The sequence below is a fragment of the Mustela lutreola genome, chromosome 1, assembly GCF_030435805.1.
Source record: "Mustela lutreola isolate mMusLut2 chromosome 1, mMusLut2.pri, whole genome shotgun sequence".
Classification (NCBI taxonomy): domain Eukaryota; kingdom Metazoa; phylum Chordata; class Mammalia; order Carnivora; family Mustelidae; genus Mustela; species Mustela lutreola.
In genome coordinates this window covers 204711608-204737769 of record NC_081290.1, presented here as the reverse complement: position 1 = coordinate 204737769, position 26162 = coordinate 204711608, and the positions used below count along the sequence as shown (strand labels likewise).

Genomic DNA, 26162 nt, shown 5'->3' with positions numbered 1-26162 from the left:
CCCAGCCCACCCAGGCTGCCTTTCCACACAGGCAGGAAAACATGCAGGGGCATCTTTGCCCAGGGAGCCCTGGGGAATTACTGGATAGCCTACTAGCCCCCTTCTCTCCATCTCTGCCCCTTCCTTCCCAGCTCCCTCTCTACCCCACGCATTGCCTCCCTGCTGTCTGTTTGGAATGTCCAGGGCACTGTGGGAGGGGGAGAGGAGGCTAACCCTCAGCAGCTGGACATGCCCTTCGACAAGGCAGCAATGCCGACAGATGGGGCCATTCTGTTGGCTGGTACCTGAGGACTCCCATCTCTACCACACATAGCCCTGTATCCAGGCAGGTAACACCCACCCCCACCAGCTATCTCCTACTCCTGGGTGCCTGAAGCCGAGCAGGGAGCCGCACCCTCCCCACTCCCCAGCTCTGCCTCCCGGTCCCAGAGAACCGCCCCCCAACTGCCCAGCCCGGAAACAATCACCCTTTGAGAAAGGCTGCCAAGCTGGGCGCCAGGAACAGCCAGGATGGAGGCGGGGTGGGATGGGGGTGCAGGCAACGGGCCGGGAGAGCTTTAACTCTAGAGAGTCGAGGCCCGGTGTGGCTCGCCACCCCCCCCCCCAACCCCGCCCTCGCAGCCCCTGCTCTAGCGCCTCAAACCCGAGCCGCCCAGTCTAAGAAGGGCTTCTGTGTAGGGGGCGGGGGGGCGATACCAATCACGGGGGGTGCGCCACCTCCTTCTCGCGCCCCCCGCCTCGGCTGGCTAGGTTGGTGCCGCCCATTAGCGGCGCGGGTCCCGCCGGCAGCTAGCGCGCGCTTGGGGGCGAGGGCGGGGAGAGTGGGGGCGGGGAGCAAGGGGTGGGGGCGGGGCGGCAGGCGCTGTCAGAGCCGCGGCTGCACCGGCGCATCCGCTGCCGCCGAGGGGACTCCGCGCCCGCCGGGTCGGCTCGGCTCCGGCCGCCCCGCGCCTCCCCCCTCGCCGCCCCCCGGGCCTGCCCCCCTTACTTCCCCCACCCCGTCCTCTGTGCCTCCCCCGCCCCTACTCCCCCACCCCCCGTCTCCCAGCCTGCGCCCTCCCGCGCGCTCCCAGGCTCCGGCTGCAGCCTCTCTGAGCCCAGGAGCCGGGCCGGGGCGGCGGGCGGGCGGGCGCGCGGACCCCGCGGCTATGAAGTGGCCCCCAGGGGCCCGGAGCCCGAGAGCCCCCGGGGAGGGAGGTGCGCGCGGCCCAGGGCAGCAGCCGAGGGGCGCCGGGGCCGGCGCATAGGGGCCGCCGCCCGCCATGGACCGCGCCGGGGACGATCCGGACTCGCCACCGCAGGTCAGTGCCCCCGCGCCCCCCGCGCGCTGCCACAGCGCAAAGAGTCCCATTATGCGTCCCCATCAGTACCCACGCCATGTCCTCCCGTGCGTGTGTGTGTGTGTGTGTGTGTGTGTGTGTGTGTGCGCGCGCGCGCGCGCGCGCAGCGGGGGCAGCTGGAAAGGGGCCGGGAACCGGGCCGGGGCCGGGAGGCGCATCCGCCGAGGGGCTGCGAAACAAAACCCCGTTGGTGCCTGCCCTCCTCCGGCCGGCCTTAAGGGGAAAGAGAGCTGGTTCTCGGCAGCTTCCAACAACTGGCCCAGGCTCCGAGCTCTTGCGCCCCTTTCCACCTCAGCAGGTGGTTCCTTGTCTCGCGGAGGAGTCAGGGGTAGCACACCCGCCGCACCCCTGCTCCCCAGCAGCCATTCCCAGTCGCTCTATAGCCGCAGGTATTGGCAAGTTAACTCTCTTCGGGGAACCCAGCCTCTGCCACTCTACTGGGGAGTCTGAGGGGCTAGAAGGTGGTAAGTGTGGCAAAGGGCTCTTGGGCCCATCGGTGTAGCCAGGAAGGAGGCATGACCAAGTTCACCACCCACCCTGGTGCACCGGACATCCTGATTGCTCTGAAGTCAGAGCGTTAAACTTTAGAAAAGGAAGCTGAGAGGTGAGGCAGGATAGAAGAAAGGAGAAAGCCATAGGATCTCACAGTGCCAGAGAAAGGAGGTGACAGCTTAGGTCAAGAGACACCCCTTCCCCCACACACATATGAATACATAAGCAATCTTGACTAGCCTCCCCTTCCCCTACCTCCACCCAGCCAGGCCTACCATCAGCCATGAACTAGTCTGATGAATTCTTGTAGAAGCTGGAGCTAAAGGATTCCAGGGATTTCCAATTCACAGGACTCTGAAGGGGACCTCTGCTGACAGTTACTAGCCCTATGCTGGTGGGGCAGCTCTATCTGGATAGAGGAAGCATTGGGACCCGGTTGGATTCCGTGGCTTGCACTGTAAAAGGATTGGGTGTGAATGTCCTAGTGCGTAATAGCACTGTGAAGTTATTATGTGTTTCTGTGGAAATGGGAAGCACACAGCTTCTTAAGTTGGGGCTTATGGGGGTGTGTGGCTTCACAGGACTGATGCTCTAGTGTTTTCTAAGATTTGTCTTCTGTGCCCCATGTCACCCTACCTCTGCCAATAGCCACCACAGAGATTGAGACATTTCCTCCCAGAACTTGATTAACTGGTGACCATTATTACTGGACCAAATAACAAGTTCCCCGTCTATATGGAATAAAGACCCTTCCCATGAGACCCTCAAAGAAACTGTCCACTCTGCCAAGTCTGTGTCCAGCACACCCAAAGGTTCTGGAGTTGCATGCCATTTCCCTCTCTGCCCCTTTTGGTGGGAACAAGAAAGCTTGCCAAGGTTAATGGAATAGGGAGGGTAAATGAATTTGTGCCTCATTCAGCCCAGGAACCATGTGGTTTGCTGTGCCCTTTTCTCTACCTGATCCTAGATGCTTGGAAATCACTCTGTTTTCAGGCATGTTGGAAGTTCATATCTGCTGGATTGAATATATGCATATAGGTTTCCGGGTGAGCAGGCACTAACTGGTCCACCTGAAGCATGGGGCAGGTAAATCACTGAGGTTGGACAGCTCCAACGACAGGATTGGAGCCTGCAGCAGAGACCATGGGCTCCAGAGGAGCATGGGGGGAGAAGGGGGTAGCTCAGTTCCTTGTCTCTGGCATCTGGATAGACCTGGATTTACCCACAGTAGTTTGAGGGGTGAGGGGAACAAGTCAGCTGTACTTCTTGTTGTGAAGCATAAGGTGAGGAGGTAGGACAGGAGCTTTACAAGTGTGAGGAGTGCAAGAGGATGAGCTGATTGGGAGTTGGGCTCAAAGATAGGGGAGATCGTTGGTTCAATTTGGCTAGAAAAGAGGAATGAGCAGGCCTTAGAGATGCCTGAGAGCTCCTGTCTGCTGACACTGGAAGAGAAGCTAGGCAGGGCTCAGGAAGAGAAGGAATCCGAGAGTCTGAGGCAGGCAGTGGAGCCAGCCTGAGACAACAGACAAAGACACAGAGGCGTGCTCACAGAACGATGGGGTGGGGGGCCCAGAGGCAGAGCTGTGGCTTGCCCAGTGGTGCTGTTGGGGCCAGTCCAGGGCCCTCCCAAGCTCCACAGTACCAGCAGTCATCCACCAGGGCAGAGTGGAGGGGTCCTTAGAGGAGCTGTCGGACAGTCTCCTGAGGAAGGCCCTTTCCAGGCCTCGGATGAATGCGAGGGAAGGTTCAGAGGGATGCTTAAAGGCAAAAGAGGGCTGGCTGTTGGATCAGTGTCTTCAGGAAGACTTTCTTGCCCAGGCTCACCCCCCAGTGCTGAGGGCTTCCCCCATCTCCTGGCCCCTGCCCCACTACCCCTCCTCATACTGGGATGCATGGAGTGGGGAAGGGTGTGGACTCTGGAGAGACTGGCTCTGGGAAGAAGGAAAAGAAAAGCCTCTTTCATGATGCCCCAGGCCTCCAGACAAGACATTTGGAGACCCTGCAGAAGAGCATTGGGGGCTGGAGGGGTGGGGTATGGAAGTAGTGCAGTGCAGGGCACTGGCTCTCAGCCAGTTCTGGGGGGCCCTCCTTGACCAGTTTAGTGGACTTTGGGAAAAACTGAGCCCTCTAAGCCCTGGTTTCCTAAAAACCTAACCTGAGGAAGCCTCATCCCACCAGGCTGTTTTTAGGTGAAGTGCCAGATAAATGTTAATTTATGTACTTATTTTATATACCCTCCCCCACATTCTTCCAGGATTTGGATGGCTGCAGAATTTGGAGTAGCAATTCTCGGGCCAACCATGGAACCAATTACACTGGGATGGTTATAGTCTCTCCATCTCCCACGCCACTCCACCCCATCTGCTTTGCCACTCCTCCAGACTCTAGGCCTTCCCCAGGCCCACCTGGGATGTGCCTCTGTTGCTTGGACACTCTCATGTCTTCTTGGAACAACAGCAACTGCAGTGTTTTCATGTCTAATTAGTGGTCAGTGTAATTGTTCCAATTCATCAGCTAGTGATTTCATAAAACAATTTATGCAACTTAGAAGAACTCTAGCTCTGTGACCTCTTATTATCCATGGTGAAAAATGGCAAGGTGGACAGATGTCACTCAAAATTCCTTTCACTTCCATAGATGTTGACTGAGCACCTACTGTGTTCTAGGCCTTGGGCCAGTGCTGGGAACATAAGGCATCAAATAATCCAAAATCAGGAGTTTTTATTTAGCTTTTGGAAGGGTTATGTGGGTTGCTTTTTTTTTTTTTTTTTTTTTTTTTGCAGCTACAGCAAATTTACTTTTCTAATGAGGTTCAGCTCTAGCCAATATTAAAATGAGTCTGCGCTCCCTGCACATACCAGCTGACAGCAGGGCAGGCAGCCTCCCAGCCAAGTGGCTGGCAGGGATTAGGGCTTTGCCACCAATAAGCCCAAAAGTGGAGAGTTTCAGTCTGGATCACCAAGAGTTGACTGGATTTAGGGATAAACCTTGCCCACGGGGCTACATATCTCACAAAATATTAGAGGCATGGGCAGGGCTTCTTCTTGTATGTGTGAGCTGTAAGCTGTTCTTATCTCTTTATGATGGGAAGAAGGCTGGAAGGAACAGAGATAAAACAGCATGGTCTGGATTATTTGGAGTGGAAATATAGGACCAGACCTGAGGTTGGGAGCCTGGTTCAGCCAGCCCTCCCTGACTGGCTAGGTGTGGCTGAGCTCATCCTTTCTCCCTCCTTCTGCTTCTCTCCATCTTGCTTTTTTCCTTATGAGCCAGTTAGGCAATTGGGCCTCTGAGGCCATGAGTCTCTTTAGGCTCAAGATCCTGGGCTATTCATCTGACCATCATTCAAAAACCTCTATAGCCCAACGCTAGATGTGGGGTGAGCTGCTTTCCCTCCCATGGTGAGCAGTCTTCCATTCACACCAGCCATATTTTGAGAGCCAATGGCAACCATATTGGACAGCACAGATGCAGAACATTCTGAGCATCACAAAAAGTTTTACTGAAAGTGCCATTCTAGACTTGACATGGATGGTTTTAGCAAGGTGGCTAAGAGAATGGGGTTCTGGAACCTGACTGGCTAAACTCAAATACGGCTTTGCTACTTAATAACCGTGTAGTCTTGGGACATTACTTATCCTCTTGGTGCCTCGGATTTCTCATCTCTAAAATGGGGATAATCCCAGGGTGTTTATGAGGAGAGAATGAGTCATTACGGTTAATCATGATAATCACTCGGAGAATGCAATACTAAGTGCTTTGCCTAGCAATTTCTATTATTCATTTATTTAACAATTCACTTAACAAACACTTAATGAACAACAAACTTTATGCCAGCGTGATGCCAGGTGCTGGGGCTGTCAGTCATAAGCCTGTGATCTTGCTCCCTGAACCTCAGTTTCCTCACCTGTGATGGGAATGTGCCAGATAGTAACCCCTCACCACTGCCCCGATGAGATGCACTGAGATGAGTAATGTCTTCCTTTGCCCATGATACTTCTGGATAAGCAGGGCTAACATTTCTGGAAGTGGATACAACTTAAGTTCTCTTTTTATTGGAACCACTCTCACCAAAAAAAAAAAAAAAAAAAGCATTTCCTAAGCCTAAGCCTCCATAAGTTTGAAATAAAAGGGGCAAATGCATCTTGTTGAGTGGGGAAAGAACCAACTGGCGGGGGGCACCTGGGTGGCTCAGTGGGTTGAAGCCTCTGCTTTCGGCTCAGATCATGATCTCAGGGTCCTGGGATCAAGCCCCGCATAGGGCTCTCTGCTCAGTGGAGAGCCTGCTTCCCCCTCTCTCTCTGTCTGCCTCTCTGCCTACTTGTGATCTCTGTCTGTCAAATAAATAAATAAAATCTTAAAAAAAAAAAAAAAAAGAACCAACTGGCGGTGGGGGTGGGGGGTGGCTCTTGCCTGGGCTCACCCCCTCCCTGGTCTGGAGGGAAGGAAAGCTAGGAGGCCGCTGCCCTGGGCTCAACAGTGGAAAGAGGCCAGGAGGGAGCAAGGCCCTTGGCTGGACAGGATTTAAAAATCAGCTGGCCGACCCAGTGACTCGCCACAGCTCTGTCAGCAGCGCACTGTGTGACAGAATCTTGTAGAACCTCATCTTCCTCATCTAAAATATGAGGAGTGTGAACCATGTGAACATTGCCCCCCCTGAATGATACCATTTACCTTGGTAAAGGAAATGTGTCTGAGAAGCAAGAATTTGCCATGTGTAGCCACAAACTATTGGATGAACACTGAAGACTATCTGGGCTATAAGGCTTTACACAGAATTTAGATTCTGTGACTCTGGGTTACAGAGTCCATCTGTAACTAACTCCATCTGCATCTAACTCCATCACTTGTTGATTCCTTCTTTTTATAGGTAAGAAAACCAATGCCCAGAGAGGTTCCAGGCCTATCTCAGGTCACACAGCACTGTCGTGCCTTTTCCTAGACTCTGACCTCAGTCTCCCACCTCCCTACTTTTCCCTTTCTGTTAGGCTGCCTGTCCTTTTGGCAGGACAGAGATGCACAACAGGGAATCAGGAATTGCCTCACCTGGGGCGTGGGGTAAGAGGCTGACACTTGAAACCCAGCTCCTTTCATCCAGTCTGGGACAAGTCTTCTCTCCCCTTCTCTGACAACTGGCCCAAGAAGACGAACTTAAACTATCTCTGACAGGACCCCAGGGAAGGTCAGATCCTTCCGGCCACCGGCAATGTGTTAAAAATACATAGAAAACTTTAATTAAATCAGTGAATCATTAACCTGCTACTGTATGTCCATGTACACTCTGACCAAAAGAATAAGTTCAGCCTGGAAATCATCAGTCTGAGAGAGCCATCAGGGGCCCTCCGTGGCTTGACACTGAGGTTCTGGGGCCACCTGGCTCCAGCTCAACCCAGACCCGAAGCTTCTGGGTCCCTAATGGCTGATTGGGGATGTCCTATGGGATGTGTTCTGAAGCCTAAGGATATCCAGGCATCTTTCTCAGCCCACCTCCCCATCACCAGCATCCTGATGCCCTTAGAGATAGATAAGTGCTGACTTCTGGAGATGTTAGCACCCTGTCCCCTGGAAGTTGTAGTTAATAGGATTATACGGCCAGGGTGAGCAGACCACATGAAGCTTTTCAAGGAGACGCCTCTTCTTTGTGGCCATCCTGGGCACATATTTATTTCTCCCACTCACTACTTCATGCTCTCTTCTCCTCTACCCGCTTCATGCACAGAACACAGACCAGGAAGGACCACCCTAGGTGCAATGGCAATGGCCAGCCAGCACTCCCCCAGGGGCTGCAGAATCCTTACTCCAGGGCAGCAGCTTTCTCCCACCCCAGCCTGCTTAAGTGAATGTAAAGCCTCTGGGCAAGTTATTTTCTTTTTCCATCAAAGCTTCTGAACTTAAGCTGAAGTGTTACTAGCCTAACTCCATCATTTGTCGATACCAGCTTCTTCTCCCACTCATAAATCTCTCTCTGTCTCTCTGGAAACAAATGCCCCAGCTTCTCTGTCCCTCCCCAGGCCCCATGACTGGGCAACACAGCAGGCTGCTCTATGTGTGAGTGCGTGCACGTGTGCATGTGTGTATGCATTCATGTGTGCACACACTCCTCCACCACACCTCACTCGGTCATAGCAGCACCTTTGGAACCTCTGTAGGGTTCTCTGTGCATGTTTCCTCACGGCAGCACTCCCCCGTGACAGCCACCAGGCAGGTGCACCCAGCAGCCCCACTTGGGACTAAAACGAAGGGGCCCATTCCAGCCCTGCTGCCAGGAAAGCCCTCTGACCCACCATCCCCTCTCCCTGCCTAGTATGCAGGCCCTAAGGAATGTGTCATTGTTGGCAGATCTAACCAGACCTTCTGGACAACCAGTTGTTTTTGGTGTGAGCAGTAAAACACACGTGAAAATTACCAGCTGAGCCATTTCTCCGTGTTCAGCAGTATTAAGTACATTCATATTGACATGCAGCCGTCTATCTCCATAACTTTTTCATCTTGCAAATTGGAAAGTATATTCGTTAAACAGCAGTTCTCCACTTCTCCTTCCCTCAGCCCTGGTAAGCACTGTTCTACCTTCTGTTTCTGAGTTGACTCCTTCCAATAACTCAGGTAAATGGCGTCGTACAGTATCTGTTCTTCTGTGATTGGCGTCTTTCATTTAGCGTAGTGTCCTCTAGGCTCATCCATATTGCAGTGTCGCTCAGGATCCCTTCCTTTCTCAGGCAGAGTACTACTCCATTGCACATGTACACTGCATTTTGTGGTCAGACAATTGACCAGTTCTTTGGTGCCAAGCCATGGAGCAAGAAGTGCTTGATAGTGGTGGTTCTCCCCATTTGACCTTCCCATTCAGTGGGTGTCTCAGTATAAGGGCCCAGCAGAGACCTCTGTGCTCTGAGTTAACCTACATGACAAGCATAATAGGAGCACAGAGAGGAGAGAGACCCATTTTATTTGAAAAGAAGGGTGTATTTTTTGGACCTCTGGTTGCTCCCTTCACTGCCCAGTGCTGATGGAGCCTCCTCAGTGCCCAGCCCCTGTGAGGCATTCCCCAGGAGAAATGTACCTGGCCCAGTCCTGGAAGCTCAAGTGGGGAACTGTTCCTTGAGGAACAGTATGGAGAAAAACATTCCAGGCAGAGGTACCTTCCAGGGAGGTAAGGTCAACACCCTGTCACAGACCCCTCCCTACCTGCCACCTTCTCAGGACCCTGAGAAAGAAATCTGTCCCCAGATTTCTTCCCTGGGGGCAGGAGCCCTTGGTGATCCCAGAGAGCCCCTGTGTATGTGGCAAGCCTGCCTTACCACCTGCCTTTGCATTGTGCAGGCTCCTTCTTGGTGATCTGTAGCCCCCCTGCTGCTAGCTGTATAACATACAGCCTGTAAAACACAGAGATAGTGTCAGCATAATCTACCGTCTGGGGGACTGAGATTTAGGGATCCTCCATTCATCACACTCGTGCCAGCCTGCCCATGGTGGGGAGGGCACACACTGCCCACTCTAGACTCACAGGCCTGCTGAGGCTGGTCTCGCCACACTCCCCCCCTCCACCTTCAATGCCTTCCCTTAACTAGTCTCCACCCAGGCAATAGGGTGAGCTAATGCCAGGAGGGATCGAAGGGATATGGCAGAAGTAACAGAGGAAATTGGGCAGCCTCCAAGGGGGGAGATGAAGCTTTCCAGGAACCTGGCCTGCTTCCAGGGGAGAAAGGGCAGTGATGACAGGCCTCAGGGGTCAATAGCACCAGCCCCTTGCTGACGGTCAGCTCTCAGCCCCAAGGCTGCTAGAGTCTCCATGTCCTGACATCTCTGGAGACAGAAGAGAAGAAGGGGCATCTGACCTGAAATCCTCAGTCCTTCCCTGAGCGTGTGTCTCCGAGAGTCGGGCAGAGACCTGGGCTGACGTCATGGGGGGAGGAGGGCAACACAGGGACGTGTCCCAACACCAGGGCAGGCCCGGCTGTCTACTCCTGGCACAGCCTTTCAGTTCTGTGCTCGGCTTCTGAATCTGTAAAAAAGGAACAAAGAAAGCACTGCCTTCCCAAGGGAGCTGTACTGAGAGACGATGCTGGGCAGCTGTATATGAAAGAGCTTGGTAAACTGCGAAGAGCCTGCAAGAGGGGTCAGAACAAGGCCCGAGTGCTGGGTTTCCTAGGCATGGCCTCTCCCCAGGGCCAGTCTGCCTTCTCCAGGCCACAGCAGGCAGGCGCCTCTCTTTATCATCCTGCTGTGTGCCCGTGTGCCTGCTTTCTGTGGGGGCCATTCTCAGCACAGCCTCATCCTTAGAGGGAGGAATCTGCTAGAAACACTGTCCCAGAGGCCGATTGTGCTGACCGGACAGGAAGGAACTGAGATGCCCCCTCTCTCTTCCCTTCTCTTTTAGGCACTTGGATTTAGCTGAATCTTAAAACAAGTTGTAATTACTCTTTTACATTACATTATCTAACATTTTTAGTACTCATCGTTTGTAGGCCTCACGCTGGATGTTTTCCGTGGTTCCCTCACTTGATCCCAAAAATAGGTCAGTAAGAGTTACAGATAAGGAAATTGAGTCACAGGGATATCAGTGCAATTTTTGCTTTGTGTCAGGGCCTGGACCCTATGAAGGGATCCAGAGGTAAGTAAGGCCTGGTGCCCCCAGAGGAACCCATGGCCCAGGAGCTGGAGACACACATGAAAACCAAGAAGCGCCCAGAAGGTTCCGGAGCTGGACCTTGCTTTCATGGACATGGAGTGCTCAGGCCTGGGAAAGAGCATGGCCAGGAAAGGCTTCAAAGCAGGAAAGGCAGGCTGAGGGCATAGGGCTCAGAATAGCCTCACCTAGTCAGCACCCTCACCCAGAACTGCACAACATCAGCACCAAAGGAAACTGAGGCAGAGAGCAGCCTGGACAGTATGAGGGCAGGAAGGACAGTACTGTGGGGACAGATGAACATTGGCTGCTCACACCTTCTCCACAAGATGCCTGAATCCCACCTTCACCCACAGTCCAGGAGGCTCTGTATGGCTATCCCTGCCCACCCTTGTCATGGACCCTCGGTCCCTGGGCCAGACCCACCGGGTTACCTGGCCTGCTTCGTTCCAGTCCCCCAGGCCCTGGTCACGTGCCCTGCCCACCAGTCTGCAAGGGTCTGATGGGTGCCAATTCAGTCATTATGACCTGTTCCCTGCTCCATCCTATGGGCCCTCAATGGAGCCAGTACTTGGCACCTACCTATCCCAGCACTGGGCTTGTGTCATCCTCCCTGGGCCTCCCCCGTAGTCAAGTGCTGATGAGATGAGGGCTGTGTCCTCCCAGCAATCAGACCCCAGGAGGCTAGGATACTACAGTTTTTCTGGGTTCTGGAATGTACCCTAACCTCAGCCTCAGCAGGTAGCAGGCCACCCCCTACTGCTCAGGCAGCCTGGAAGAAAAGGAGGGTCATAAAGCAGCCTGCATGGCCCTTGATACCACTGTTCCACTAGCAACTGTCGATTTGCGTGTCCTCCCCCACTGGTCCCTGCTGTTCATCTTACATCAGAATCTGCTCAGTCCTCCACTCCTACTCCCCTCACTCCCTCTCAGCCAACCAGGTGTTTGTGGTGTCTTGACCCCATGGGTGTGTGCCACATTGAGGCAAGACCCCACCTTGTGTCCCAAACTGCCCCATACCTTTCACAGAGCAAGTGTTGCAGCAGCTGAGCTGAAAGGCTGAAGAGGATTTTGCTATAAACGTGGGATTCAAGGCAGGACTACTGTATCCTCGTGTGGCCTTGACCTGTGCTAGGGTAACACACATTGCCAGTTCTGCTCCCCTGTCTCCAAGGGGGTGAGGCGAGGCCAGGGCTGGCAGAGGATATGGGGAGGTGTTCCCAGCAACAGTGAGAACCCCAGTGCTCCCAGAGCTTATAATGCAGAGGGTGGAAGAGCCGTTCTGGATTTGCTCACAGCACAAACCAAGTGTGTTGATCCTTTGCAGGGGTAAAGACCGATTTTGGGAGTAGGCAGAGGGGAGAAGGACTCTGTACACAAGGTTCATTCCCATGACTGGGTGACAGTGGGCTCCAGTTAGGGGACCGTTACCCAGTGTGCCCAGGACAGTCCCTGAGCGTGCCTATTGTTGATGCACTGACTCATCATCACAGTCTGAAAGGTCCTGGTTTGGTAGTAAAATATATGGCCCCCACCTATTCTGATGGACAGGGCCAAGGGGCAGGACTGAAGCACAGATGCCCAGCATGGGCTCAAAGACCAGGAGGATGAGCCCTAGTTTCCACCCAGCCCAGCACAGAGGTGGGAGAGTGTCCCCCAGAGGCAGCCTGCAGGGAGCTTGGACCAGGAGAGAGAAGAGCAGAGAAGAGGGCTACTGCATCCCAGGGAGCAGGTCTCAGGCAGGAGTGAGGCTGGGCTGCTGTCAGACTGGACCCAGGATGCCCGGACATTCAACTCCTCTGTGCCTCAATTTCTTCATCTGCAAAGCATCCATAAAGCTTTGGAATTACAAGGATTTATTGATTAAATGAGATGACCAATGTGAAATCATTTGGGAAGTTGCAAATCAGTACTGAGTTGTGTTCCAGGTAGTTTCTAGGGAACTGGGGCTGCCCCTACCCACAGCCCCACAGAGAAAGGGAATTGGCCTGTCTATATCTGTGTTCTGAGATCTGAGGCCATTGGAGACCAAGGGCCCATGAGGTAATCCTTCAGTTGAGCAGAGACCCAATCATGGGATTCTCCAACAGGGCTTAGAAGCAATAACCAAACCCAGCCGAAGGTGTGCTCGCATGTGCCCATGAACACACGTGCACTCATTAAGATGGGGTGCTGGCTGTGAGCGCCGAACTGTGTGCACCTGTGTGTGAAGTGAGCTGCTGCCCTGTGAAATCACTCTGAAGGGGGCTTCAGAGTTTGCTGGCACAGCCTTGATGACTTATTCAAATGGGAGACTCAGCCTGGCTATTCTCCTTAGTGAAATGACAAATTTTCCACAGCCAGGAGGATGTGGAGCAGGAGGCCTCAGTCACCTTCCCCAGTCATGTAGCGTAGAGACGGTGGTGAGTAAGAGGCAAGAGGGCCCCAAACACTGAACTGGTACTCAGACTTCCACAAGGCAAGGACCTGTGTAGGACCCTCTCCTACCATATGGGATGATGGCAGAGGTTCTAGCAAGAGGGACAGCAGGGGTCAGAGGCCAAGGTGAAGAAGCATGGTTGCAGACGGAAGGAAATAGGGGGATGCTAGTTTGTGAGGGCCAGGCCTGGCTTGCTCTCAGGACACCTTGACTCTAAATCAAGATCTCTGTCCCTGGGGCTGGCCCAGATGCTGGTCCTAGGAAAGAGCAGTTACCATCTAAATGAACCAAGCAGTTTTACCTGCTTCCAGAGCTTTCCCAAGTTTGCTGCAGGGAGAGGAGAAGGCTCTGGATGGTAGAAGTCAGAGACTGCCCTGGGTAGGAGATAGATAGGAAACAGAAGAGTTTCTGTTTCTGTTTTTGTTTCAGTTAGACTGGGCCACACGATAAAGAGCCTTGAATGCCAAGCTAAGTAAGTTGCAGTTAGCAGGAAAGACAAAAAGCTTTGAGTGTGAGCAAGTCAGTAAGGGGGGAGGGCCCAGGCAGTGAGCTGGAATCTGAAGAAAGATCACAGTAGGTGGCTAGGGGAGCAAAGATATGATCTGGACCTGCATCAGAGGGATGTGCCCCAAGGCCTAGGGGCAGGCCAGGCCAAAGGTGCTAAGCCCCAGCTGATGCAAAGAGGAGGAGGGATCTAGGGCATTCCTGGGACTGGCTGAAGATGAATGGCAGAAGGAAGGGATGGGGAGCTACTCTAGGAGGAAAGATGATACTCGAATTTTAGTCATGTATTTGAGGTCACAGTGGACTATGCCAGACAATAAAAGAGACAACAGTTCCACACTGGAGATGAGGAGCCTGAGGCTGGAGAAATCAAAGGTACTTTTTAATGGCCCCATACTGTAGAAGGCCAAGGTCAGCCCTTGAGACAGGGAGATGTCCCTTCTGCCTAGCCCCCACCTGTCCTCACTGTCTCCTCCTTTGGGGGTGATACAGGGCTTTCAGGGCCTGTGGTTTCCACGCTGCCTTCCAGCTGCCAGAAGTTCAGCTGGAGGGAGTTGGAGGGAAGCAAGGCCAAGCAGACCCATCTCGGGCCCTTTCCAGGGCTACAAGGTTGGCAGTTGTAACTGCTTCTCTTATTGGCACCAACCCTGTGTCAGATAGTTTATACAGATTTTGCCTCATCACCCTAAAAACCCTAGTGAGGGAAATACTGTTTTTATTCCTGTTTTATAGTTGGAAAAACCAAGACCCAGAGAGGTCACCTTGTCTAAGTCACACAGGAGGAGGAAGGACTCTAGAATTGTGCCCAGGGCTCTCGGGCTCCGGGCGTAGGCTCCCACTGCTTCAATATCCATCTGTGTGCCACTTTGCTGGGCAGAGGAGAGCAAAGGAAGATGGAAGGGAGGCAACAGAAGACTGTGACTGTGGTTAGACCCTGCTGTCCCCTCAGCAGCCATGGGGGCCAGACAGGAGCTGAAGGTCAGATGGGGATCTGACCTCCTTGTTTTGATAGACAGACTCTGAGGTGTCCCCTGATGACTCCTGACTCCTGTTGTTCTTGCCTTTGGATAACCTCCTCCCCTTTTGTTGTGTATGACACCTGTGACCAGCCTCTCGCAGGAGAACGTGGCAGCAGTGGAGGCCTATCCCTCCCATAAGTGTGTAGGACTCTGTCTTGTTAGTTCAGTGGCTCTAGATCCTCCCCTTGCTGGCTCAATGGAGCAAGTGGCTGTTTTGGAGAAACCTGTATGGCAAGAAACTGGGAGCAGTCTCTAGGAGCCGAGGGCAGCCTCTAGGAGCAGGAAGAGTGACACTCGTTCCCATGCCTGAAAGGTAGAGGACTCTGCCAACAGCCTGTGCTTGGAAGTAGGTTCCTCCCAGGTGAGCCCTCCAGAGAATAATGCAGCCCAGCCAGCACAGTGCAGGCTTGGCGGCCCCTGGGCTGTGTGTGCCTGGGCTCCTGAGTCACAGAAACTGAAGAGAGTAGATGAGGGTCACTTTAAGCGGCTGAGTGTATGATAACTAGTTAGATAGCAGAAGAAAATGAAGGCACTCAGGAGCAGTGACCTTCCTTTCAAAAAGTTGGCATGGCTGCCGGAATGGGCCTGGGATGAATATGGAAAGAGAACAAGCAAGGAGGGCAAAGGAGGTGAGGGCGTTGGCACTTTGCAGGCCCAGAGCCCTCTCCTGGCCCCAAGGCCCCAGCCAAATGCCGTGCCAGAAACTGGGCTGCACGGCACTTTGCAGGAACTGCTTCCCTGTCCCATAAACTCCAGAGCTAGCCATGACCCCCCGGCTCTCCCCCAGCCTGCAGGCAAGGGCCGAGCAGCTATGTGCTGCTGTTTGCCAGACTGGGACTCTCCACTGTCCTGCGGGTGACCAGGACATCCCTGCTGACTGTCTTGCCCACCCAGCCCTCCGCTTTTAGCCCTCACATCCTGCCGTAGGCTAGCTCTGAACGGGGGTGCCCCATGGGCCTTGGGCCACTGCCCAACTCTCCACAACCCTCCATCAGGCCTGTGTCCTTCAACAGGCTGTCTCCCAGGCCACTGTGCACTCCCTGCTGTCCCCACTCTTGAGGGAACAAGCTGGTCATCTGTGTGCTTGGGCCCCAGCCTCTGCAGGCCACAACTGAAAGTAGCAACCAATGTCCCCACAAAATAAAGCATTTTTTTTTTTTCTCTAAGGGCCTCCTGCCTGGAGGAGGCTCTGGGATGTGTGGACGCCTCCCTGCCTGAAGCCCACAAGCTATACAATTCAAGGAACTTCAGTGAAACCCGCTGGGGACCATCTCTTATTATGCAATGAACCAGAATGGACTTGGCTTTGCAAAGTACCACGCGAAACCAAACCCCAATTTTTATTTCTTACTGAATTCAAAGGCTATCTCAGAAAAACCAAAAAGAAAAACAAAGGAGTTACCTAAAAGAAACAAACCATAAGTTGCATTTTCTGACACTGCTGGGCTGGAAGAAAACAAAGCGTATGCTTTATGCCAAGCCTGAAATGAATGAACTCTTCTTTCTGCCCAAGCGCTTGGATTGGTTTTCCTAGCTAGAAAGGGACAAGATGGGGGAAGATATGGAATCCATGCCTTCCTTCCTTTCAGAAGTACCCGGGAGCGAAAGCCAGCAGTGGCTGGGCCCCAAGGCAGGACACAGACCTCCCCAGGGCCTGGATCTTCCTCTCCTCAGTGATGCACCATGAAGGCAGGATGAGGGAGCTCCTCCTAGGACCCTGGGCCTGACCACCAGGACAGCAGGCCAGTGGTGGGCCCCAGCAAGCTCAGGAAGCCGTCCCTGGGGCCGAAGTGCCGGGTGGAGAAGGCAGGAGGCAAGCACCAGGTCTGAAGTGAGGCGAGCTGCATGGACCTGGAGGGGCACGCTGATTCAGAGTCCAAAGGCCTGAGCGGGAGCTCTGCTAGCAGCCGACTCAGCCCTGGGCCAGTCACATAGCCCATCTAAGCCTCCGTTCCCTTGAAGATAAAATAGGGATACAGTTTTCCTGCCTTCCTCACAGGGCTGTTGGGAAGATCAAAGGAAGATGAATCCTGTTGGCCCAGCATTAGGCTGTTACAGGGAAGGCTTACAGTCCCAACCAGGTGTCCCACAGGACCTCACTTCACGTTTTCTGAGGTCATGGGGACAAGAGAGGAAGAAGAGGAGCAGGAAGCCTGCTCACTGCAGCTCCTTGGACACTCCCCCGATGAGTGTCCAATGCCTGTGTGCTGCCCCTTCCCCAGCAGGAGCTGGTGGCTGGAAGCCAGGGCCAGGTTGGGGGATGGAGAGTGGGGGTAGCCGGGACCGGGTCGTGGGGCAGAAGACTGGGGCTGGGTTAATGAAGTATGGATTGACTGGCCCAGGTGCTGATTAGCTCTGGCATTGGGCTTTTCCTGAGCAGTGGCAGCAGAATCAATACTAATCCCTTGATCCCATTAGGGGCTCCTGCGGGTCTCAGGGACAAAGTCTGTGCCTCTCTTTGAGAGGCGTGCTGTCTGGGGCTAAAGGGTAATGCTAGATAGAGCCTTGACCAGCATCCCTCCCACTATCTTCTTTTAAAATTTCCCCTCTCTCTGCCTCCTGTAGCCACATCCCTGTTCCCATGCTCAAAGGTCTGGTGCCTTCCCTAGTCACTCTGGCTGCCCTAGCTCTCTCCGCCCACCCACCCCCTCCTTCTGGGTCCAGATCAGTCAGGCTGGCTGTGCTTCTGTGTGGGGAGGCCTCAGCATCTGCCTCTCAGCCCCAGTGTCTCAGGCTCCCAGATGACAGAGGACAGCTTTTTCCCCTCACACATGCAGCAGAAGCTCTCTTAACAAGCCTTTCCTCGACTGACTGCGCACGTAACTGATGTTCTCCACCCCATCTGTAAAGCACAGGAATGGCTGCCTGTGGAAGCATGGTGCTGGACCTCCCCTCTGGCAGCTTGTACCAGCTGAGCCTCATGCTTACGGAGAGGCCATAATGATTGCTCCCAGCCTGTTTACAATGGTCATGCTTGCTGTCACCATCATAGGATATTATAGGAACCACATATTGCAAAGAAATAAATGTGTTGTCTCTATGAAAACTAAGTTGAATGCTCTCAAAAGACTGCATAAGATGACTCCAGGGGGAAAGTTCTCCAAATTAGGTGAAGATGTGTGTCATAAAAAATGTCATAAAAAAATCTTAGAGGGTACAGCACTTGAATTGCTCACCAGGTATCCTTCAGGGCCTGGACCACTTCAAAGACATCAGCACTGGAGGGCGCAGGCAGTGTGTGGTGGTGAGGAAGATGTCAGAAAGGCAACATGGAACTCAGCTCAGCTGTCTCCTGGCTCCTAGGAAAGGCTAAGGCCCTGTGTCAAAACAAGCTAGCCAGTGCTGAGTGGTTTGGATTTGGGGAAAGTAACCACATACAGGGCAGTCCTGGGAAAACATCACCTATTGAGCTCTTGGCACTTTAAAAGTTACTTAAGTTGAAACATATATCATATGTGCGTATTTTGAAGGACTCTTCACTTTAATGGATTCCTTTGACTAACCAATTACTGTTCCCAGTCTTATTGGGTGACATGGCTTTAACATCCTCCAGAGACAAGTGACTTGGATTGTTTCTGAGCTTGTTTGTAACTAAACTCCATCAGACACGCGCACACACACACACACGTGCGCACACATGCACTCTGCAACATGAGTACTCATCACACGTCACCCTGAGTGTTGTTAAGGGAGCCTCAAAGACACCTGTGTAAAGTCCCTACCTCCCTCTCTCTGGGCTGGGAGATCCTGGAAGGAAGCCCCTACCTCCCTCTCCCATGCTGCTGCTTTGCTTTGCCGATAGAACCTGACGCAGTGCCTGCCCACTACAGATGCTGAGTTAATATTTGTTGAATGTAATTAAATAACGCTCCTCTTCAGGGACTAGGGGCATTGATGTGGTTTTCGTTTGAACACCTGTAGGCTCAGGAGGAAGCCTTTCTATCCACTTGGAATCATTCAGCCTTGAAGCCAACCTGGCCTCCAGCTCTGCCTCCCCAGGCCCAGCATCTCCTGCTCCGCCTGACTGTCTCTGTCCCATTCTTGGGCACTTCCTTCAGGATCCCAGATGGCCCCTGGTTCTCATACACAGACCATGACACCCTTAACCCCAGAGACAACTTCTTATAAATAGGTCTTCCCAGACATGGACACTCTCCGTAGCTATTAAATCATGACTATGTTCCATACAAAGTTGTTAGTTTGGCTTCCTGCCTTGAATGCCCACCTGGCCCCACTTTTCCCACATAAGGCATTTCTTCTTTGTCACAGAGGCCTAACGGTCTCAACCTCAGGTTGAAGCTGGTCACGGACAGGGGTGACCAGTGTCAGATGGAGAGTCACGGCCCCAGCAAGGCCCCTGCAGTTTCCCATCAGCCACCCCTCACAGCCTCCACTCAACGCTTCCTCAGGCAACCCACTCTTCCTGACCTTGCCTCCTCCCCTCTGCTGGCCTCTGGGTGTGGCCAAGCACCTGTTCCATCTTTGTGTTGATTCTTGTGCCCTAGCCAGTGAGGGCCCAAAGGAATTCTGAGGTCTGAGCCTGCAACCACGGGCAAGCTACTGCCCTCCCCGCAAGGCACAAGCAGAAGAGCAGGCTGTGGCGAGGTGGTCATCCTTGCACTCCCATCTCCCACCCAAGCCCAGGTCTGGGGTAGGAGTAGGTGCAACTCCCAGGACCCTCCCCTGCCCCAGGTCCCACTTTCCACAAACCTGCCCCCTGCTGGCCAGCCAACTTTCTCCAAGGCTGAGGGCTCTGTGCGGCTTAATAACTGCCTGGTAATTAGCTCCACGATTTTGCTACTATGCTTATAATAGCCTCCATTAAAGTTATGGGGTTTTCAAGCCGTAATGGCTTCCAGAGTAATTAATGCACAACTGGGTTTATTGCTAAGTTTATTTTTAGAGCTTTTCTCCCTCATTCCCTCCTCCCTTTCCTTTCATAAATGTTTTGACCAAAAAGACTAGATAGGATCAAAATTATCTCCAGAGCCCCCTTACACCCTTGCCTACATCCTAACTCCAGAACCCGCTTCCTGCTCCCACCTCCAGGGAAATTCTTGGACCCCACGGTGGAGGCAGCTTTTGCGAAGAAGGTTGGCTCTGAAGCAGCTCTAGACCAGGGTCTTTGTGTAGACCTGTGCTCACCCTGCACCTGAGCCGGCTTTGAGGCTCTGGGACCTGGAACCTCTCTTCCTATAGTCCCACTGACAGCGTGGGGGCAAAGGATCAGCACTTAGGTCTGGCTTTACCATGACCTGATTACAGCCTTGGACAAGCACTGATCTTCTCTGGCCTCAATGACTTCCTTGTGAAATGGGGTTACAACGGTAGCTGTGGTCAGAGGTGCCATGAGGATTGAGTGTAATGTGTTGAGTGTCATTTCTGAACATCACCAAGTGCTGCCTAACAGCTTGTTATTACGAACGACAGCCCAAGCAGACAAGCTTGGGGAGGTTGAGCAAGTGCCAGAGGTAGGAGGCTTGGGATAAGGGGCTCCCCAGAGGGGGAAAATTTAAAAGCAGGCAAGTGCAGGCACTGAGCAGGCTGAATTTGCATGCAGTAGATTGGCCCAGAGCTTGCCTCTCTGGTGCTTTCTCCACTCTGGACTTAACCCTCCCCAAGATGAAGGACATTTGGAAAAGCTTCTTTTTTAATCACTAAGAATCCGAAGGAACTCTCCCAACCAGGCCTCCTAGGAGCTCCCCTGTCCTCCATCAAATGTGGCCTGAGATCACCCAGCCAAACTGAGGCCTTGACTCAGCTCTTTGTAGCCTTGTCCGTGGCCTTGGAGTTGGGGGCGCAGGCTGGGGGTGGCAAGAGGTCACCCCACTTCGTCCTACTGAGCACACAAGAACCAGATAAGCCTCCTGGGGTAGGACATTGGGTTCTGTCACCTGATGGGGGCCATGAAAGAGGAGTTTTAGAATTATTCTCCCTGCTCTGTGTCCACATCGTTTGTCCCTGCCTGTAACGTTTCAGCCTGGGGGACTTTCCATTTCCCTGAGGAAGGTGGGGCCGCCTGTTTACCACCTGCCTCCAAGGAAATGGTGGAGGGAGAGCAGGCCTCTCGTAGGTAGGTGGCTGGCGGGGACGTGCTGGCTGAAACAGCGGTGCTCTTCACTGGAAGACATACTTCTTCCACAAGGTGACAAACCTATTTGGAGAGAGGACCAGACAAGGAGAGGAAAACACACTGTTTCCCAAGCTGGGTGGGTGGGGGTCGGACAGAGGTTCTCCTTGACCTTGGCTCTTGACACTGCCAGAGGGGGAGAACATGTGCTACCGGGGCTGGACTAGGCAGCTGCCATTTCCAAGGCATATCACTGCCCAGGGCTGGGCGCTAGAGGCAGTAGGCATGCCAGAACCAGCCAAGGGCTGCCTGGATCTTGCATCTTGCACAGGGCTCAGCACAGAAGGAGAAAGGAAAGCAGAGAATAGGGTGTGACAGTCTCCACAGTGGTCACGAGGGCTCTGTGCCTACTGTCCTTGTCACACAAGACAAGGCCCAGAGAAGGATGCTGCTGACAGACACTCACTCTGCAGAACTGAGGCTACCGGGCTCATCCTACTTACAGAAAGGGAATCTCTCCTGGAACCCCGTTGTTTGCATTGTAAGTGCTGTCTCCTCAGCATATGGCAGCCTCAACAGGGACCCTCTTCACCTTGCTGATATCCAAGCCATGTGAAATTCACAAAAATTCCCAACGTGATGTTGACAAAGGGAAGGCACTTGCTGCGTTTCCTTCTGGGGCCTCTCCCCAAAAACATCTTTTGTTGGCCCTCACCCCAAAGTTGACCCCTTTATCTAGGCTATGAAAGAAACCATCTGGACACATGTGGACATCAGAGTAGCTAACAGGTCTTGAGTTACTCAGTCAAGGTACCAGACGCCATTCTGTGGCCTTTGTGGGTATGAACTGATTTAATTCTCAAAACCTTGTGAAATAGGTAGTGATCATACCCCGTTTCACAGATGAGAAAACAGAGAGGCGCAGAGAGCACCCATAACTTGGTAAAGAGCATATGGCTTATTGGTGGCAGAGTTGGGATTTAAAACAAGGCACGTGTGTCTCAAGGTCATGCCCGTAACTTCTGTGCCCTGCTGAATCATGTAACTGGGCACCACCATGTCCCCATGCCTGGGGGGGACAGAAGTTCATTTCATTCAGGCAGGCAAGCTGGGGCAGTCCTCAGGGAGATGGCAATCCACACTCGACTGGGAAGACCCCAATGCTGTGAGCCCCACAGCAAGGCCCCAGGTCTCTGGCCATCCTGTTCTGCTCTCTCTTGCAGGTGTCCACTTCACAGGGTTCCTGATCGTGCCCTTGGACAGCCACCCCTTCTCAGTCTCTGGTCTGGCCAGACTCCGCAAACCTGCTTCCGCAATGGGTGGGTTGTGAGTGCTGGTAAGACCTGCTAGCCAACATTCGGCTTCTCTGCTCTCCCTGTGCCTGGCCTGCCCGGCCCATTCCTATTCTTTTCTCCCCTGTGCTCACCACTGTCTGCTGCCGTCGCCCCTGGGGCCACCCTTCTCCTGACCTTGCCACCACTCAGGTAACGAGGAGCTGTGGGCCCAGCCAGCCTTGGAGATGCCGAAAAGACGGGACATCCTTGCGATTGTCCTCATCGTACTGCCCTGGACACTACTTGTCACCGTGTGGCACCAGAGCACCATCGCGCCTCTGCTCACCACGCACAAGGGTGAGCCCCCCCAACCTCTGGCCCCAAGTCCCAGCCAGGCTTCTGTTTTAAGAATGACCACAACCAACAACGATGGAGCTCATGGTTTCATTTATTAGGCAGCTGGGAGGTCAATGACCTTACCTTTAGGGATGTCTTGGTCCCTTTGGGAATATGAAGAATATCCCCACACATATGTATGCCCAGAAACACACACACATGCACAGAGACATGTACAGAGACACACATGCAGAGACCCCACACACAACTCTGCATCCAGTCTCAGGACGTGTAAGAATTGGTTGCTCTCAGCTGTGGGTAGCGAAGGATGAATGGACAGGATTTCTGGCCTGTGTTTTAAAACTCTTCAGGGAGAGCATAATGTTTGGTTCTTTTTCCTGCTTAGGCAACTCTGACCTACCCAGTCCTACCTAGTGAAAATAGGCCTGGTTAGAGAAAAAGTCCCACAAAGCACTCGTGAATGAACAGGCTGGAACGAGGTTCTCCTGGCTCTGAGTCCAGAGACTTCCCACCAGGCTGCCTTTCCTTCTCATACTGGGCTCCCTGTGCCTGGCCCCTTCGAAGTGCCCTTCATCTAGCCTGTCCCCTCATTCCTTGGTCTCTCATCTCACACTCTTCTACCCTCCAGTGTACTCCATGCACACACAGCCTCAATCCTCTAAGGCAGCAGTTATCCTATTGAAACGTACATCACATTACAGGATAAAATAAAAAAGCACCCAGGCCCATCCCAAAGAGCCATTGGATCCAGGGTAGGGCCTGCAGATCTAACATGGAGCTCATAAGCCCAAGTGATTTGGATGCCGTCAGTAGTCAGAAATCCTAGTCACAAGCCAGGCTGCTTCACAGGTATGCAGTGGGTCCTGCTCAGCCCCAGCAGTTCCTGAAGCTTCCATGAGGAAGACTTTCCAGGCTGAAGATCAAGGAATTCTCACTGCCCAATGCTGAGCACTTAGAGCCTCTCCTGACATTTATCCTCCACCATCTATCTTTGGTGCTCTTCATTTTGGAATTGTTATCCCACAACCACATCATTCCAGAAGGGTGAAAGCTACCATATGCAAAGTGACATAATATCATGTGGATTCCATTCTTGGCAGAGCTCTAGGGTCAGAGGTGTCCGAATGTTTTGCTAAGCACCGATGCTGCTGCCTGGGGTTGTGGAGCTGGCATTCTGTCTCCTGAGTATACCAAGAGGGGCTGAACGAAAGCCTCTGAAATCATGTCAGGGTGGCTGGGAGGCCTTTGTGACTCAGACATTGCAGAAGCCCTGAAGACAGCACAAAGGGCTAAGATCACACTGTGGCCAGGTCAGAAGGCATAGAGAACCTTCCCAGGGCCCAGACCCACCTGTTTGGGAGGACTTAAATGGAAGAAAAAGCGGGGAAGATGGCTTTGAATCTTTCTTCCCATGCCTCAGTTTCACTGACTGCAGAATAAATAAACCCTTATATATCTTGATCAGAATCCCCAACACCCATCTCTCTTACCTCAACTTTGTTGTTTTCCCAGTTTGACCCCAAAACCCTTCCAAAATGTCGACTTTGATCAACAGAGGCTGAGCCAGTCTCCTGACATGTGCGTTCACACCCTTGGGGGCATGGTGTCTCCTGCCCCAGTTGCAGGTTCCATCACTGTATGTCTTATTGTACTGTTGACCTGTGTGAACTCCCTAAGAGCCAGAGCTGGTACCACCTCCCAGAGCCCAGCGGCACACCTCATACAAGCACCATACACACCCCATCTGCTGACAGTGATGGGAAGAGGAGAGGTGACAATGGCTGACTCCCAGCATCCTCTCTAGGACCATACCTCTACCCCATGGTGAGAATGCTTCTTTCATCCCTTCTCTGGCTGCGTGAAGCCATGCAGACACAGGGCTGGCAACTGTTCTCGCTCTACACACGAGGAAAGAGAACATGCCTAGCAGTGTTCTGAGTCTTTTACGTATATTGACTTAGTCCTAGAGTAACTCAGTAAAGTCAATGCTATTATTAGCTCCATACTACAGTTGCTAACATTGAGGCATCAGAAGCTGAGGAATCTCCCCAAGGGCAGTAGTTAATGATAGAACTGAACAGAGTCTGAGCCCAGGCATTCAGATTCCGAAGTATGTCCTTTGACTTTTACCACCTCCTGCTGAGATGCTGTGAGAGCAGTGAGGGCCACACAGTTGTTCAAACAAAAAGACTTAACTTGTAGAGGAGGGGCTCATTAAAAGCAAGAATACCAATGGCCCTGATTTCCCCTCTTGATAGAACTACTAGCATCAGTAATGAGGAAAATGTCCAGGATCTAGAAAAATGTTGGTTTAGAGCTGCCCCAGCCAGAACAGGTTGCCTTCAGGAAGGAATGGGTTCCCCGTGGCTGTGAGTGTTTCACCAGAGGCCAGGGCTCTGCAAGGTTCCACACACTGTCCCTCGTGGTGTCTCGGGGAGTAATGCTTATACGCTAGAAGGATGTTAGCACAGCTGGGGTCAGTGGTACAGCTAATCTTCCAGACGGTTGAATGAGTCCAGAATGTACAGATAGGGAGATTGACATGGAAGTAGCAGAAGAGCTAAACCTAGGTTTCCACTCTGTCTTTTGGTGTAGGCCAAAATTTAAGAACATCTAAAAGTACAAACAATGAGTTCAGGATTCACAATTATCCTGACAACCATAGGCATAACCCTGGAAGGAAATGTGATACTTAAGGATGAAATTCTACACCAGGTTTCATAAGACCAGGAAGGGGGTGGCCCCACTTAAGTAGAAATTTGTGAAAAATGGGGCTGAGCCAAAGTCAGGCTCATCGAGTCCACAGTGTGATGTGGCTAGAAAAATCCTAAGGCTGGGCTGGGCCTCTGTGGCAGCTACACCAGTGCAGGGGGCAAGCGCAGGCAGCTCTGGCCAGATGGGGAGGGCAAAGCACTAGAGTGGGCAGCATCCCGACACTGTGTCATATAAAACCCAAAACATTTCAGAAGTGGGAAGGCAGTCTTGGAATTTGGCCAGCCACGCTCAAATAGCTACAGAGCTGTCAAATGTGAGAAGGAGGAAGAGGTTATTTCTGTGCCCTTTCAGGAGTCAGAACTAGGAAAATGCCCGAGAGAATTCCAAGGATGCAGCTTTCTCTCTTAGCTTAAAAGCTAGAGCCCCAGGCAGGTTTCGGATGACAATCCTGCAGGAGTGGAGGAGAGGTTTGTCTTAGCGGGATGGGTGGCCTCCTGCCCAGTACCTGAGGCCAGAGCCAGGCCTGCGCGGTCCGTCCCCACACCGTGTGTCTCCCAACCCCACAGATGACGGCAGTGACCCCCGGCGCGACGCGGCCCCGGGTGCTGACCCCCGGGAATACTGCATGTCGGACCGTGACATCGTGGAGGTAGTGCGCACGGAGTACGTGTATACACGGCCCCCGCCGTGGTCGGACACACTGCCCACCATCCACGTGGTGACGCCCACCTACAGCCGCCCGGTGCAGAAGGCTGAGCTGACGCGCATGGCCAACACGCTGCTGCACGTGCCCAACCTGCACTGGCTGGTGGTGGAGGACGCGCCGCGCCGGACCCCGCTAACCGCACGCCTGCTGCGCGACACCGGCCTCAACTACACGCATCTGCACGTGGAGACGCCCCGCAACTACAAGCTGCGCGGCGACGCCCGCGACCCGCGCATCCCGCGGGGTACCATGCAGCGCAACCTGGCCCTGCGCTGGCTGCGTGAGACTTTCCCGCGCAACTCCAGCCAGCCGGGCGTGGTGTACTTCGCCGACGACGACAACACCTACAGTCTGGAGCTCTTTGAGGAGGTGTGGGACGGGGCAGAAGGCGGCGGGGAAGTGGTGGGGAGGATGCCGGCTCAGGGCCTCTGGTGTGGGGCCCCGGGACTCTTCCTGAGGGGCCCTTTGGAATGGGTACATAGAGAAAACTTGGGGTTTGGCCGGGTTGGGGGTGGGGGCGGGGGGAGGATGCGGGTGCCAGTGCCAATTGGGGTCCGTGTAGACTGCGGGTAACCAGGGAAGAGATGAAGAAAACTCGCAAGTCTCATTTGTCACCACTAGTTAAAGGGAAGAAAGTTGG

General features: G+C 53.3%; 1 protein-coding gene across 3 annotated transcripts in view; it reads left to right on the top strand.

Moving 5' to 3' along the window:
• Positions 1-1171: 1171 nt before the first annotated feature.
• B3GAT1 (beta-1,3-glucuronyltransferase 1) overlaps positions 1172-26162 on the top strand; it is a 30043-nt gene continuing 5052 nt past the window's right edge. For 2 of the 3 annotated variants that reach the window (XM_059185733.1, XM_059185726.1), the window contains exons 1-3: positions 21694-21789; positions 21955-22101; positions 25383-25891. In XM_059185733.1, coding sequence (XP_059041716.1) covers positions 21786-21789; positions 21955-22101; positions 25383-25891 — 660 coding nt within the window. In that variant the 5' untranslated portion in view covers positions 21694-21785. Of the gene's footprint in view, positions 1302-21693; positions 21807-21954; positions 22102-25382; positions 25892-26162 lie in introns of those variants that run through there. The other variant, XM_059185743.1, reaches the window with a different exon arrangement.